The sequence below is a fragment of the Cucumis sativus genome, chromosome 5 (genome assembly GCF_000004075.3).
Source record: "Cucumis sativus cultivar 9930 chromosome 5, Cucumber_9930_V3, whole genome shotgun sequence".
Classification (NCBI taxonomy): Eukaryota; Viridiplantae; Streptophyta; class Magnoliopsida; order Cucurbitales; family Cucurbitaceae; genus Cucumis; species Cucumis sativus.
The window spans coordinates 27,053,760-27,069,190 of NC_026659.2; the positions used below are offsets into that span (position 1 = coordinate 27,053,760).

General features: G+C 36.6%; 3 protein-coding genes across 3 annotated transcripts; all 3 read left to right on the top strand.

Moving 5' to 3' along the window:
- The first annotated feature begins 584 nt into the window (after positions 1-584).
- On the top strand, positions 585-2,633 carry LOC101205948 (probable transmembrane ascorbate ferrireductase 4). Its single transcript, XM_011657452.2, has 4 exons — positions 585-1,020; positions 1,128-1,179; positions 1,263-1,459; positions 2,025-2,633. The coding sequence occupies exons 1-4, from the start codon at positions 874-876 to the stop codon at positions 2,364-2,366; spliced, it is 738 nt and encodes a 245-aa protein (XP_011655754.1). The 5' UTR covers positions 585-873; the 3' UTR covers positions 2,367-2,633.
- A 402-nt stretch (positions 2,634-3,035) lies between these two features.
- Positions 3,036-8,240, top strand: LOC101214855. The gene is made up of 11 exons (XM_011657453.2): positions 3,036-3,580; positions 3,659-3,745; positions 3,880-4,056; positions 5,031-5,119; positions 5,561-5,649; positions 5,724-5,827; positions 5,920-6,016; positions 6,085-6,160; positions 6,280-6,394; positions 6,589-7,120; positions 7,898-8,240. The coding sequence occupies exons 1-11, from the start codon at positions 3,304-3,306 to the stop codon at positions 7,989-7,991; spliced, it is 1,737 nt and encodes a 578-aa protein (XP_011655755.1). The 5' UTR covers positions 3,036-3,303; the 3' UTR covers positions 7,992-8,240.
- A 519-nt stretch (positions 8,241-8,759) lies between these two features.
- LOC101205484 (protein CHUP1, chloroplastic) lies at positions 8,760-15,429 on the top strand. Its single transcript, XM_011657454.2, has 10 exons — positions 8,760-8,917; positions 9,831-10,072; positions 10,278-10,336; positions 10,427-11,170; positions 12,014-13,393; positions 13,518-13,649; positions 13,856-14,037; positions 14,207-14,318; positions 14,717-14,860; positions 15,070-15,429. The coding sequence occupies exons 2-10, from the start codon at positions 9,964-9,966 to the stop codon at positions 15,169-15,171; spliced, it is 2,964 nt and encodes a 987-aa protein (XP_011655756.1). The 5' UTR covers positions 8,760-8,917; positions 9,831-9,963; the 3' UTR covers positions 15,172-15,429.
- Positions 15,430-15,431: the final 2 nt, after the last annotated feature.

Here is a 15,431-nt window from a genome sequence, read left to right on the forward strand (position 1 = left end):
TGCAACTATTTCGCCCATCTATGGTTCGAAAGACAGTGAGATGAGAATCATTTGAGGAAAGAATCTTGTATTTCTAAGAAGTAAAAGGTAAAATCTTTATTCAGATTTTGGAATATTCCATTAACGTCAAACTTGTAAATGATTTGTAGAGCTTTGTGATTCTTGATCAAGATGGTTTTCCATGACATGTTCACTTCACATAACTTATAGTTTGTTAAGGAACTACCACTGCCTTGATTTCTTAACTTTTTTTTTGATCCCTTAGTGATTATTAGTGAAATAACAAAATGAACTAGCGAGGAAATCATTTCCCCCTTCAGACAGGTTGAAGTCCAAAACAACTTACTTTGTTATATTATCCTAAAGGGAGAGAGAGTAAGTAATTTTAAAAAATAACTAAACTATACATTCTACAATACAACAAGATCCATCCGCAGCCCTCGGACTTTTGATTCTTAGTCAAAGTTCAAATTTCCCTTTAAAATTTAGGTTATGGATATTTATTCTTTCATTGACTTTATGTAAAGCCCATTGGCTCCTCCAACCTCATGTTTATCAGTGCAATTTTCAGACATAATTTCTGAAAATTAATAGTGGAAATTGTAAAACGATTGGATTTTGTGAAGTCCCAGATGAAAAAGATTAATTATTTTCTTCTCTAAAATTGGCTCCAACTACAGTTCCCCAGATAAATTTCCAGGTTTGGTTTTCATTTTCAAACGCAATTCCATTCCGTGTACTCGACAGCGGAGGCACAGCCATAAATTGAAGTCCGCCCATAGTTTCATTGTCGGCAGTTTCCATAGCCTGCCTACTACTGTACTCTTGGCTGAGCCAAAATCATTGTGCTGCAGGCCGCCTTTCTCTGTCCCCATGGCTGCAGCATTGCCCTCACTGACCCCATTACTCATCTTTGCCAGAATCTTTGGTCTGCTTGTTGCCGTTCTGGTCTTCGTTTGGGCTTTTGTATTCAGTTCCAGCTTCGGCCATCCCCCTTCCCGTGATGATCATCTCTTCGATGTACTGCACTTTCCCTTTTGCATTTTCTATTTTGTTTGAACCCATTTACTTATCGATGCACGATCCAGTTTCTGAGGGTTTAAGGTAATTTGGGTTTTCCTTTGTAGGTTCTGCATCCTTTGTTCATGATAATTGGTCTCGTTCTCATCAGTGGAGAAGGTGGGTTGGAACAAAAATGTTGATGAATTATGTTCATTTGTGTAATGGGTATCATGTATTTGTTCTTTCGTTTTGATTTTCAGCAATTTCGGTTCATAGTTGGTTGCCTGGTTCGAGAAATTTGAGGAAATCTGTTCATCTGAGTCTTCAAGGGCTAGCTTTGGCTTCTGGGATTTCCGGAATTTGGACCAAGTTTCATTGGGATCGTGGCTTTTTGGCTAATTTCCACAGTTTACATTCTTGGATGGGTTTGGTTGTCATCACTTTGTTTGGAGCTCAGGTTTTCTTTTCACTTCACCCCTTTTACTTCTCTTTCATACCTTATCAAACCTTCAATCACCTTCAAAACTGAATTTGATGAATGGAATTGAGAATTAGAAAGTCCCTTACAGAAGGTTATGTTGCAGAACCAGAATCTTCATTCATCTTCACTTTTCAGATGCCTCATTCTAGTAAAATGCTTAGAATTAATGCCAAGTGAATTCTTGTTGTGATCTGCTACTGATATTGACAAATTTTCTCAATCAATAGAGCATATTGAGCTAGTCCACACAATCACTGTCAAACCAAATACTGGTATTGAAGAAGCACCACCCACCCTTTAATTCTTCTTCATTGTATTAGGAATCCCAGTCAAGGAGTCATCTATTGCTGGTTTCTCATATTCCAACTTGACTATGGTCCCCTACCCTTCATTTATTATTGTACGATTTTATAGTCTTACAAGATATTCAAGCTCAAGTTAAAAAATGATTATATTGTAAAACATTAGAATTGATCGAAGGAACGAATGAACGAAGGGATGATTTAGATGGTATTGTACTAAAACATGTGTTTGAATGCAGTGGATGATGGGGTTTCTGAGCTTCTGGCATTGGAGGGAGGTGAGGGCAACAAGAGAAAGAGTGCTGCCATGGCACGTGTTTTTTGGTTTATACAGTTATGCATTGGCAGTGGTAACAGCAGAAACGGGGCTTCTTGAGAAGTTGACATTGTTGCAAACAAAGAGAAACGTACCTAGGAAGGGTCCTGAAGCCATGGTTGTGAACAGTCTAGGCTTGTCACTAGCTCTGCTTACTGGAACGGTGATGCTCATTGCTATATCTCCTAAATATCCTCCTTCCCTCCCCACCACCAAACAACAACAACAACCATTTTTCTCTAATTCAAAGCCCTTATCTTCTTAATATTGTTGCCTCTTCTCCCATTTTTCTTTTTCTCCCTTCATGGTGTGTGGTACATAAGAAAAGATTTCTCTTAGTATTGAAGGTTTGTTTATGAGAAATTATCAGAAGACTGAACATTATGGCTACCATTTCATCAAATATGTATCCTGAGATGTAGGTTAAATTATGTATTAGAGGGTAGAAGGAGACAATTTTATCATAAGTGTCAATGGAAACATTAATGTCCTCAAAACAAACGGTAAATAAATATTTTACCCTTTTTAAATATATTAAAATGTTTAGCATATATTATATCATTCATCGATTTTCATAATAGGATAGAAATGTCGATTCGCTCCACATATTGACATTGAAACCATGGATATAATATGAAAATATCAATAAAAATTTTTACAAAAAAAATAAAAGAACTTAAATGGTGCTCAATATACTTTACTATATTTTTTAATTAGTTTTATTTATACTTGTCTACAAAAATTTCATCCTTTCATGTTAATATTATCAAAATTAAGTGTCAATTATTAGATAATTTTATATCTAAACTAAATTATTACAAATTTAAATTATACAATTTTTACTTATAAACTAAAACTGATGGAAGTAAGCTTCTACTGTTAGAAAAAATTGATGTTTTTAACAAATTTTTAGGTAGTAATGAAGTAGAAATTTGTATGAGGATTAAGTATTCGAATTCAAAATCCATTTTTTTGTCTATCTAATGAAAATGTAAACTTCCTAAAGAGATCATGAATAACTAAAGAATATATATTATGAAGTAGAAAAGGAAAATTGGCGGTAGAAAAAGTTGGGAGGCGTAGGACTCCATCCAGTTCCCACCATTGAGTTGGCCTCATCTTTCCATCAACGCTGTGCGCTCACTCTGCCACTGCAGTCTGGGGTTCTACACTCTTCAATCAAAACCCTAATTTCCTTACCAATGTGCTCTTCTTCTTCCTTTCCGTCTACCTTCTCTTTATTCCTTACCAAGTCCCCGTCCATTTCCCGACGACGGACTCTTCTTTTCCCCAACTCCCATCTATTCCTCCCCCATCTCAGGCCCACTAACTCTACATTTCGTATTGCTGCTTCTATTACTGAACCAGACCTCCACCTTTCGTCTTGGTCTAATTTCGACCAACCCAACACCGGCGACACCTATGGTGGCTGGGTATTTCTCAACACTCCAACCACTGATGCGAAAATTGAGAAACGAGGTTTATTTTACTCCACTTTCATAATTTGTCTTTGATTATCTATAATTGGGTTTGTATTTACGGTATTGTCTTTTGCAGGGTTGTCTCGTTTCGTAATTGGGGTGGTCGGGACCTCGCTTGTTGTTTTGTTCGCTGTTATTGCTCAAATTTCACTATCTAGAAGAGGTTGGTTTGATTTCTTGATTCTGTTTTTTCATGCAATTGGGTATCTTCTATTTAACTAGTGTTATGTTTATTGTATTTGCGTGTGGAAAGTTGAAAATTTTGTTTATTTTGGTAGCGTATTTTTCATTTTACAGGGTTTAAGTTTCAGTGGCGTATTCCCTTGAGATCATTAGAAGGGATATTTAGTCATACGGAAAATGTAGGCGATCAAGGCAAAACTGTGGAGGATAGTTTAACCAATGACGATCTACCGACTGAATCTGGTGCTGAGTCAATAACTGATTCTAAGATTGATGACGCTATTACTTCAGGTTTGCATTTCAAATGTTGTTTTATTTTGTTTTATGAAATGCTTGATCAGGACGTATAATTACATTAATCTGCTTCTTACTACTGGATTTGAGTTGGAGCCTTCTCTTTTAAGATTGGGGATGGGAAGATGTTCATCGCATAGGTTTAATTATTCTAGAGGTGTGATTTCACGTAGCTGGAGGCCCTTCTTGTGACGGGAGTTTCCCTTTTTTATGTGGACTTGGTTTTTATGTCCTTGTATTCTTTCACTTTTTCTCAATGAAAGTTGTTATTTTCGTAAAATAAAAAACAATAGTTTATTATGGTTATACTGCTTCACCTTATGCAAGATAGTGTGTCTTGGTTCATAGTAATGTTTGGTTGCACGGTGTAATTTAAAATGAAAAAAAGTTTTGAAGTTGTCCGTGTGGGATTCTATGATTGGATTGTGAGATCATTCCCTTGCTTGTAAAGGAGGTTTTTTTTATGGAAGAATGAAACTGAACATACTTCATGTGCACTTTATTTCCCTAGACTCATCTGTTGCTCTGTAATAATTGTTGTTGGATCACAGATATAGTATAACATTATGTGAGTAAGTTAGTCCCTTGTATGAATGGAATTTAGCATGGTGCACTCAATACCTTCAACTTCTCATTTTTCCCCTTTCTAACAGCATTAAGATCATGGGAAGCCAAAGATATTGGAATGGCTAAGAATTTATGTTTTCTTCTCCACAATAAGATGGAATATTACAAGCAACTCCTCAGCATACTACTTCTCCTTCTCTTGAATTTTTCATTGATAAAGCTTACAATTTGTTTGGTATCTCTATTAAATGATTGTTCTTGACAACTGTTGAGTGTATTGTCAAGATATATTTGTTTTTGTTGACTGCCATTGATACATATTATGTTCTTATGTGGTTTAGGTGTCTTAATTTCATACCACCAAGATAATGTACATTTCCCTCTTATTTTTTTTTGTATTTCAGATTCTGGGAATAAGCTTCAACGAGTTATAATCGCCATTCCCGTCGATTCTACTCAAGATGAAGCTTTATCGATTTTGAAGAAACTTAAGGTTTGCTCAGGATAAAAAAAAAGATTTTGTAGGTTTGTAAGAAACACAACACATGAATCTTTTGGAACTTAGGTTTTGCCTCCTATGTGTTGTACATGCCTACCAAAGATTTCTACCACTTTCTGGAATTTAATTCTAAAAAATGATTCCTCTTAAGAATTTCTTAAAACTTTATGTTTTCATAATACCCATGATGAATAATTACGGAACTTACTTACGACATTGATTCTCATCAAGCACATGTGTTTCAAAAACCATTCTTTTAATCTTTCTGATTGAAGCCAACTGCAGAAGACAGATTCCCTAAAATTGTTATTTTCATGTTCTGGTGTTTGTTTTTGCAATGTTTACAGATTATTTATCCTCTTTGAAATTCATTGAGAATTTAGATTTTAGGTCCAAGTGTGAGCATGGACATCTCAAAAATTAGGATGTGTGCAGGTTATTGAAGAAGATATTAATGCTGGAGAGTTGTGTAGTCGAAGGGAATATGCTAGGTGGCTAGTTCATATGTATTCGTCATTGGAAAGGTAGAAATTAGTAAAGTTCTTTTATGAGTTAACACATTCACTTTTTGAATCCTTTAACCCATTCTCAAATATAGGAATCCGAAACACCATATTATTCCATCTGTTTCGCTTTCTGGGTCAACAGTTGCTGCTTTTGATGATATAAGTTTTGAAGATCCTGATTTTGAGTCCATTCAAGGTGAGGTTTTCTTGTATTATTTTCTTGTTTTAGAGAAGAAGGTGTTTCGTTAGTTGCAGTAGTAAATGAATTAGTCCTGGATTTCTTTTCAGCTCTAGCTGAAGCTGGTGTCGTACCCAGCAAGTTATCACCAAACTATGGATATGATGGCTTGGGAGATCAAGAGAGAACTTATTTTTTTCCTGAGAGGTAGGACATGTGCATAAGATTTTGGATATATTTGAATTCCATTTACGATTGCATCTGTAATGCTGCAGGTTTGTATCTCGCCAGACTTTGATAGACTGGAAAGTTCAGTTAGATTATGAGTTTGTTCCTGGAATGCTAGAACGGGTACAGAATTTTTTATTTAATCCTTTATTGTCAATTGATTTGGAATTGCTTCCTCTTTAAACTACATATAACCAATGATTATCAGTGTGTCATTGCTTTTGACTTTTTCTACAGTCCAGATATCAAGTGCAAAGGTAGATTTTATGGACTTGAAGGAAATCAGTTCAGAAGCATCACCACAACTATTCATGGATATTTTAGCTGGGGAGAGAAGCATCCTCAGAAAAGTTTTTGGTATTCTTTTTATCCTGTGTCTACTCGAGAAGTTATTAGTTGACAAGCCAAAACTTCTTTATGCATTTTTTTTTTCTTTTAATTTTATTTTATAATAATCTCTCGTATGGAAAATATACAAAGATGGAAAGTGGGGGGTGGGGGGTTAGAGTTATGTCCATTTAAGTCAAAAAAATTATATCTGCTGTTCACAGGTCAAATCAAACGGTTTCAACCAAACAAACCTGCAACAAAAGCACAAGTAGCAGTCACACTGGCAAGTGGCAGGATGGCAGAAGCAATTGCTGCTGAATTATCAAGACTGGAATCCGAGAGTTCTGCTAGAAAGGCTGAGATAGAAGATATCAAGTTGGAATTGGTAGAAAGAGGAGACATACAAAGGTATTGGGATAAGAAGCTAACTGAGGAGAAAAAACGCCTTTTAGATGTGGAGGAACTTTATCTTGCTGCTATCAGTAATTTGGGAGAGGAGAAAATGGTTCAAGAGAAGATTTTTTCCGAGTATTTAAAGGAGAAGGCATCTATAGACTGTCAGAGGCAATTGCTTCTCAGCCTCAACGAAGAAGTTGATGGGATAGCAGAAAAGATTCTTTCTGAGAGATCTGTATGTGAGACAGAGCAGAATGAGCTACACAATATGCACACCGATTTACAGAACCAGCTAGAGGGGATGCTTGATACAAAATCTGTTCTTGAAGCTGAGAAGGAAGCTCTCCGTATTCTTAGGTAAGTAACTTTAATTTCATCAGGTTCCAGCTTCTTCCTTTTTCACTTACGAAATACTTCTATTTCCTTTTGTATAATTATTTTTTCTGTCTTAGTTATCCCTTTGAGAGATACGTGTGGCATAATGTTGCGAGAGATTCTCTATGGCTTTATAATTTTGTCACCAAAAGTGAGAGAGAGAGAGAGAGAGAGATCCTCTGCATCTAATTATTTTATTTTTATACTACTGGTAGTTATCGTTATTGCTACTTTTAAAATTATTTACTCAAACTATAACTTTTGGTCTAAGTCGTGTAACTAACGGAAAATATCATTCAATGCATAAATTAATCCTGCAAAAAGTAATCAGTTGTGAGTCTGACTCGTGACATCAAATTCGAAAGTGGTCATGAAATGAAAATTTTATGCTGTTGAAATTGAATAGGTTCCCGTGATGAGGTATGTTGTGAGTAATGATGTATTTGTAACGCATACAAAAATAATAGGGGAAAAAAGATGTTAGAATGGATAACATGAGATTGTGCAAGTGTCAAGTCTGCTGGTTCTTTCGAAACCTGAACCTGCAAATACCTTGACTATTATTATCCTTCAGTAAACGGTCAATAAAACAAATTATAATTGCTTATATGTTCCAGTAGCTGTTGTAACCTTCCGGTTTTCAATATTAAATTAAATTGTTTATTTAGTGTGATATTGAAATCATCGTATGTATGTATGGTAAAGCTATGATTTTGAAACTAAGCAATCTTTTGTTTTTTTTTTATGCGTTTAATGCAGAACTTGGGTAGAAGACGAAGCAAGGAAAAGCCAAGCTCGTGCTAAGGTTCTTGAGGAGGTCGGACGAAGGTGGAAATGGGATGATCAAGCTTGAAATTTTCCCACATACTGCGATTGTAAAGTTGTCCCCAATTTCATTCACAAATTACTTACTTGAGGAATCGGCAGTAAGAAGAGCTCATGATGTATTTTTGCTAGTACACTTGCAAGTCCAATCAGAGGATTTCATTACAATATAACAGACTCGATCATAAATTAATCCAGACTGAAAAATCAAGCTTAATTTTGTTTTCATCGACAGTGTAGAAATTTTGTTTATACTATTGGAACTGTTGCTCCTCAATTTGCCCCCTTGGTCCCATATCAAAGCCATTATTTTTCCAAGCCTTGCAACTTTTATGAACGAACATGGCCAATTTCAACCTACAATCTTATGCATGCTTTCAATGATTAAAGATGAAATTGATTGTGAAACATACCTTATTCTCTCTACTGCTGCAATGCCAACCAAGCTTCCACGGGTACCCATAAGGTCCACAATCATGGCACTCTTGAATGACATATATTGTTTCCTACTGTCTCGTCCGGGTTCTCTCATATTAATGGTCCCGAAAGCAACCTCTCCCAGCATTCTTAAAATTCGGCTCACTAATATTCTTTAGCAACTAAAACACATACTCAAATTTCTCATTTAAATGTGATCTGAAAAAGTCATTCGACCCATTTTAGTTTAAATAAGCATCAAGTAAAAAACCATTTAATGTGGGATTAAAAATGAACAGCAGCGCATCGTACACTAAAGTTCATGAAGGATGAAAGTGGGTGCAGAAGAAAGCAAGAAGTCCGAGAGACATGCCAAAAAGAGTAAAAGTCATTTGTTGTGGGGGCTTGACAGCATGGTTCCATTTGCATCGCTCCATTGCAGCAAGGCGGCTCAAAATTAAATTTTCAGCCTTGCTTTTGCTTCTCTAACCTACCCTTCTACGCATCGTGTCTATCTTCCTCCACACTCATTTTGTGGTAAGCTTTAACGCACCATTTTCTTAATGTAATTTAAGCTTGGCCCACCAATCCTTTGGAAAGTTTCGTCTAGATGGTGCGTGTCAATTTCAAATTAACAATTTGAACTTATAGTTCTAACCCCCATATTGTCTGCCCCTTTTCTCTTCTTCTTCTTCTTCTTCTTCTTCTAGTTTTGTTCTGGTTTAATCTTTTTGGGTTTTCTCTGTGCAGGGTAGTATCTTTTGAGCTTAGTTATTTTCTCTTGTTAACAACACTAAGCAGTGAATTGTTAGAGACCTATTATTTCATATAAATACTAGATGACTTTGTCTCATTGATTAGTCTGGAAGCTGTCAAAATTAAAAAGTTTGACAAATAGCCACTAGTTTGGTAACCAAGAGCCAGCAGGAACATTTGTATTTATTGAGACAAGTGAAAGTTTGTTATTTTCTTTACTCAAAATCTTTCTTTAATTTTATAGATATAGACATTACTTGGATAAGAAAGGGAGTTCACCGGCCGGAAGTTTTCCTTCAAATTTAACAGCGACTGAGGTCTCTTTCAGCTTTGTTTTTTTGGTGTTATTACTGTTTGCTCAATCCCTTGAACGAGTGGTGTAACTTGTTAAATGCCCACAAATTCATGGGACGCAATCCTTTAGGAGAAAGGTTGGCCACTAGTTATTGGTGGTTACCGTGGCTCTTAGCAACTTAGCATCAGAATTTGTCTTAAACTTCTAGTCGTTGAAAATTCTCTTCATACAAAGCTAAGTCTGCTTATTTGTAGGATTCGTAAACATGAGATGATAAGGGTGATGGGTCTAAGAATGCTTGATGGAAACATGGTTATTGGACTTGCGTATTAATTGAAAAAACGAGCCTTGTTTCTGGCTAGAACCCTCCTTAGGATTGTATTGTTTCAATTCTTTCAGCTTGTTCTGCATTTTAGAGGCTCCAATGGTTTGAGATGATAGTCATGGAGGTGGGAAGGAATGGACAATACAGTTTTGAAGAACTGGGTTATCTCAAATGGGAAGTTGAAATGTTTATATCAGTATTTGCTTGATGGTACTCAGGCTAGGGCTTGTGGTTGCTGCTTCAATTGCAGCCTATGCAGTAAGGCAGCTCAATGTTAAAAACTCAAACTCCGTCGCCTCCGTCAACAAGCGCACCGGTATTCATATATTTGAACTACAATTGTTCACGTTTAATTCTTCTTTGATAATTTTGTCACAGACCTTTTTCCACCTTCTATCATTATCAGTTTGATGCAGAAAAATTTCTCATTGATTTTTCCTTCAGCTTTTGTCTCAATTATATTGCTGGATAAGTTTTATCATGTTGTCTGATATCTTGAAACTATACCTTTTTTTGCTTAGAAAATGGTGAAGAGAAGGAGGAGGTTAAACATTCTAACAATGACTTCAAAGATGATTATGTAAGTAGACGTGCAGAACGTTCCAGAATTTTAATGATTTCTAATCTTGAAATCATGTTCTTTAATTGAAAGAGATTTCTTTTATCGTAGGGGGAGGAAGAGGAGGAAGAAGAAGTCAAGTTAATTAGTAGCGTATTTGATCAAGTTCCTGTTTATATAACTGAAGATGACGACATTTTACCTGAATTTGAAAACCTTCTATCCGGGGAGATTGAATTTCCATTACCTGAAATTGATGACAGTAAAGCTGAGAAGGATAGAGTATATGAAACTGAGATGGCAAATAATGCAAGTGAACTGGAGCGATTGCGCAACTTAGTAAAGGAATTGGAGGAGAGGGAAGTAAAGCTTGAAGGTGAATTGCTTGAATATTATGGATTGAAAGAACAGGAATCTGACATTACAGAGTTACAGAGGCAGCTCAAGATTAAGGCAGTAGAGATTGATATGCTTAATATTACCATTAGCTCTTTGCAGGCTGAAAGGAAGAAGCTTCAAGAAGAGATTGCACAAGATGCTGCAGTGAAGAAGGAGTTGGAATTTGCAAGGAATAAGATCAAAGAGCTGCAGAGGCAGATTCAGCTTGATGCTAACCAAACAAAAGGCCAGCTATTATTACTCAAGCAACAAGTGTCTGGTTTACAGTCAAAGGAGCAAGAAACTATAAAGAAAGATGCTGAACTAGAAAAGAAGTTGAAAGCTGTGAAGGAATTGGAGGTTGAAGTTATGGAACTCAAGCGGAAGAACAAAGAGCTTCAAATCGAAAAGCGGGAGTTGACTATTAAACTGGATGCTGCTGAAAATAAAATCTCGACTCTGTCCAACATGACAGAAGTAAGAATTGGAAATAGCTCTTGCAAACCCTTCTCTATCCATTTTATTTCTTCTTTATTATTATTTCTTTAACCAAAAGGATGGTATGTGATAATAACTTAAGAGCTGTTTGGGAGTTTCTGAAAAATAGTTTTCTGATTTTGTTTTCAAAACTCATTTTCAAGAATTGTGGTTGGAGGCTGGTCAAAGCTAAGGTTGCTATAAAACTAAATTCTACTTGCAGGCCCTTGATTTTGGAGAAAGAATAACTGAAGTTATTCGAATAAATTTACATGTTGAAGACAAATTTTTTTTTTTTAGGAAATAGTAACTCGAATTTGTTGTCACTGATTCTTTTCCCCCTAGAAATCAAATAGTTCTTGCCATCTGGTTTAACTAGTGGAGTAAGATACCACTAGAGTACTCAATGCCATCTGTTTATATAAGCCAGTTGTCTGAGATGGTAGTTAGTGCAAACTGGGAATGTCAAGCAGCATAAACCGATGGTCTTGTCCGATGGGACATAGTATGATGAAAGCGAGATACTAATACAAAGATATAATGTATGTTTTTGCATTCATGTTCTTTAGATATTAGCTCATCCAGATTGGAGTTGCATGTTAAAAACCTAGGAAACAGGGTAACCTCAAGGAAGTATAGTGTATATTAAAAAAACCAGAGGTATAGGATACAATGCTTTTAATTTCATCTCAGGAAGTTATAATTGTGTATTGGTAAAAGCTTTTCCTCAAAAACATGCATAAATAGTTTTTAGCATGATCAAACAGGCAAGTAATTATTGTTTGAGAAAAGTCTTGTGTACCGGAATACTCATTTTTCTTACTATATCTTACTCTGTCGCAGAGTGAGTTGGTTGCCCAGACTAGAGAGCAAGTCAGTAATTTAAGGCATGCAAATGAGGACTTAATAAAACAAGTTGAAGGACTTCAGATGAATAGGTTCAGTGAGGTTGAAGAATTAGTATACCTTCGATGGGTCAATGCATGCTTAAGATATGAACTTCGCAATTACCAGGCTCCTACAGGAAAAATATCAGCTCGTGATCTCAGCAAGAATTTGAGCCCAAAATCGCAGGAGAAAGCTAAGCAACTCATGGTGGAGTATGCAGGATCGGAACGTGGACAAGGGGACACAGATCTTGAAAGCAACTACTCTCAACCGTCTTCTCCTGGAAGTGAGGATTTTGACAATGCTTCAATTGATAGTTCCTTTAGTAGATATAGTAGTCTCAGTAAGAAACCTAGCTTGATCCAGAAGTTGAAGAAATGGGGTGGTAGAAGCAAAGATGATTCTAGTGCTCTTTCATCACCTGCCAGATCCTTCTCTGGGGGTTCTCCTAGGATGAGCATGAGTCAAAAGCCGAGGGGTCCATTAGAATCGTTAATGCTTAGAAATGCAAGTGATAGTGTTGCAATCACCACCTTTGGTACGATGGAACAAGAACCTCTCGACTCTCCAGGCACTCCAAATCTCCCAAGTATCAGAACTCAAACTCCTAACGATTCCTTGAATTCAGTATCATCATCATTCCAACTAATGTCTAAATCCGTTGAAGGAGTATTAGATGAGAAATATCCAGCATACAAAGATCGACATAAGTTGGCATTAGCACGAGAGAAGCAACTTAAGGAAAGGGCAGACCAGGCGAGAGCAGAGAAGTTTGGCAATCTTTCAAATTCGAACTTGAACTCCGAATTTAAAGGTAAAACTGAGAAAGACAGACCCGTAATGTTGCCTCCAAAACTTACTCAAATAAAGGAAAAACCAGTTGTACCTAGTGTTACTGCTGATGCATCTGGTGAAAATAAAACGACGGAGTCTCCAGCGATCAGCAGGATGAAGCTAGCAGAGATTGAGAAGCGACCTCCAAGGACACCTAAGCCACCACCAAGACCATCAGGAGGTGCTTCTGTAAGCACAAATCCCAATCCTCAGGGTGGTGTACCAGCTGCTCCACCTCTACCACCTCCACCTCCTGGTGCCCCACCACCTCCTCCAACTGGTGGACCACCTCGTCCACCTCCTCCTCCAGGAAGCTTGTCTAAAGGTGCAGGTGGTGATAAGGTTCATAGAGCTCCTGAGTTAGTTGAGTTCTATCAGACATTGATGAAACGAGAAGCAAAGAAGGATACTCCCTTACTTTCTTCTACGTCATCTAATGTATCTGATGCTAGAAGTAACATGATTGGGGAGATTGAGAATAGGTCATCATTCCTCATAGCGGTGAGTAGATCATCTTTTTGCTTCTGTATTATTTTCTCACCTTTGCCATTAATATTCTATTTGGTATTATAATTGTAGTAATTTGACAGTAGGCAACTTTTTTATTTTATTTTATTAAATCCAGGTAAAAGCAGATGTGGAAACCCAAGGTGATTTTGTCATGTCATTGGCAGCTGAAGTTCGAGCGGCTACATTCTCTAATATAGAGGATGTTGTGGCCTTCGTAAATTGGTTAGATGAAGAGCTATCATTCTTGGTACGACATCCATTTTAACTTTGAATTTTGATCGAGAAGATAAGGACTGTCTATATTCTGAAGAGGATGAAATAAATTGATTGAAGCATTTTGTTGTGTAATCTTGTTGTTCACCTAGTTCTCAAGTTTGGACTCTCCATGTTCATATTACTTTATCTTATCTATCTCCTTGTTTAATATTGTACTTTCTTTCGCCTTTGATCAAGGTTGATGAAAGGGCAGTCCTGAAGCATTTCGATTGGCCAGAAGGAAAAGCAGATGCATTGAGAGAGGCATCTTTTGAATACCAGGACCTTATGAAGTTGGAGAAGCGGATCACGACGTTTGTTGATGACCCTAAACTCTCATGTGAAGCAGCTTTAAAGAAAATGTACTCCTTGCTGGAGAAGTAAGTATTCCTTACAACGACATGGTTCTTACTAGAGAACTTGTGACTAAACAAGTCAACTGTTGAACATGCCATTTGGAAATCTCCATCTTTTTGTTGTTGTCTCTCAAAGTATTTATAATGTGATAACTGCTAAAAAATCACTGTTTTTGTTGTCGTCTTTTGGCAGGGTTGAGCAGAGTGTTTATGCACTCCTGCGCACAAGAGACATGGCTATCTCACGATATAGAGAGTTTGGAATTCCAGTTGATTGGTTGTCTGATACAGGAGTTGTTGGAAAGGTATAACTTTAAGAAGTTCACTCTTTTCTTCATCGAGAAATTTGGATCTTAAGTTTAGTTGGCATTTTAGCTAAAGTATTGCAACTTGCAAAAATCTTGAAATGTTGATCAGTATTTAATCATCTCTTTAGTTACTCCTAACTATGGTTACAAATCATACACTTGAAATAACTTAGAGATTTCATTTCCAAATTCAACCTTGCCTCATCGATAGGAACCGTCACAATTTTGTCCTTGGAATCCATAAGCGTCATTAAAGCATCATAATCAACATCTTAGACTATGTTTACATTTACTTTGGTTGTGTCAAGGAATACGTTACACTCTCTGTTAGGCATAAGAGTATGTTTATATTAGGCCATTAAATGTTTAACGTAATCATGCTTTTACAAACGCAGATTAAGCTTTCATCTGTACAATTAGCAAGGAAATACATGAAGCGAGTAGCATCAGAACTTGATGCAATGAGTGAACCAGAGAAGGAGCCAAACAGAGAATTTTTGGTCTTGCAAGGGGTCCGATTTGCTTTCCGTGTTCATCAGGTTGATTTTACTTCCATTCTTCATAATGAAAAAAGTAGGAAAAAAATTTACGTGCCATTCATCACCTTTCACCAGTTGATCAACTACATTTCAAATTTGAATCATGATGTTTCCAATCAAGTTCTAACAAATGACCAAAGCCTTCAATCTCTTTAGTATTTAAAAACGTTGCAAGTGTATCTGATATATTGGATTCGATATGTTTCCAGTTCGCGGGAGGCTTCGATGCAGAGAGCATGAAAGCTTTTGAAGAGTTGAGGAGCCGAGTTCATACAACACAGATAGGAGATGATAATAAGCAAGAAGCCTGAATTTTTCATTCAAGTACATCATTAGCCCAATTCAATTTCAGCAATCATACTAATACTTGTAACTCAACGCTACAACAGAGATCATTTAAATGGACAGTGTATACCAATCCACTGGAAAGATGTGAGAGTTTATGGTCTCAGCTTTTGTGCGCTGTACAGTATGGGATCAGAAAAGTAAGAAAATACTGAATTCAGTTCGAAAATGGACGAGCAAATAGATAGTAATTGGAAATAAAATATTCTCTCTTGATGCTTCAACT

Bases quoted from the DNA above. Each gene is read 5' to 3' on its own strand.
- LOC101205948 (XM_011657452.2), top strand. From the start codon at position 874: ATGGCTGCAGCATTGCCCTCACTGACCCCATTACTCATCTTTGCCAGA. The intron at 1,021-1,127 runs GTACTGCACTTT...TTTCCTTTGTAG, and splicing joins GTGATGATCATCTCTTCGAT to GTTCTGCATCCTTTGTTCAT. The intron at 1,460-2,024 runs GTTTTCTTTTCA...GTTTGAATGCAG, and splicing joins TCACTTTGTTTGGAGCTCAG to TGGATGATGGGGTTTCTGAG.
- LOC101214855 (XM_011657453.2), top strand. From the start codon at position 3,304: ATGTGCTCTTCTTCTTCCTTTCCGTCTACCTTCTCTTTATTCCTTACC. The intron at 3,746-3,879 runs GTTGGTTTGATT...TTCATTTTACAG, and splicing joins AATTTCACTATCTAGAAGAG to GGTTTAAGTTTCAGTGGCGT. The intron at 5,828-5,919 runs GTGAGGTTTTCT...ATTTCTTTTCAG, and splicing joins TGATTTTGAGTCCATTCAAG to CTCTAGCTGAAGCTGGTGTC.
- LOC101205484 (XM_011657454.2), top strand. From the start codon at position 9,964: ATGGTACTCAGGCTAGGGCTTGTGGTTGCTGCTTCAATTGCAGCCTAT. The intron at 13,394-13,517 runs GTGAGTAGATCA...TATTAAATCCAG, and splicing joins GGTCATCATTCCTCATAGCG to GTAAAAGCAGATGTGGAAAC. The intron at 14,861-15,069 runs GTTGATTTTACT...ATATGTTTCCAG, and splicing joins TTGCTTTCCGTGTTCATCAG to TTCGCGGGAGGCTTCGATGC.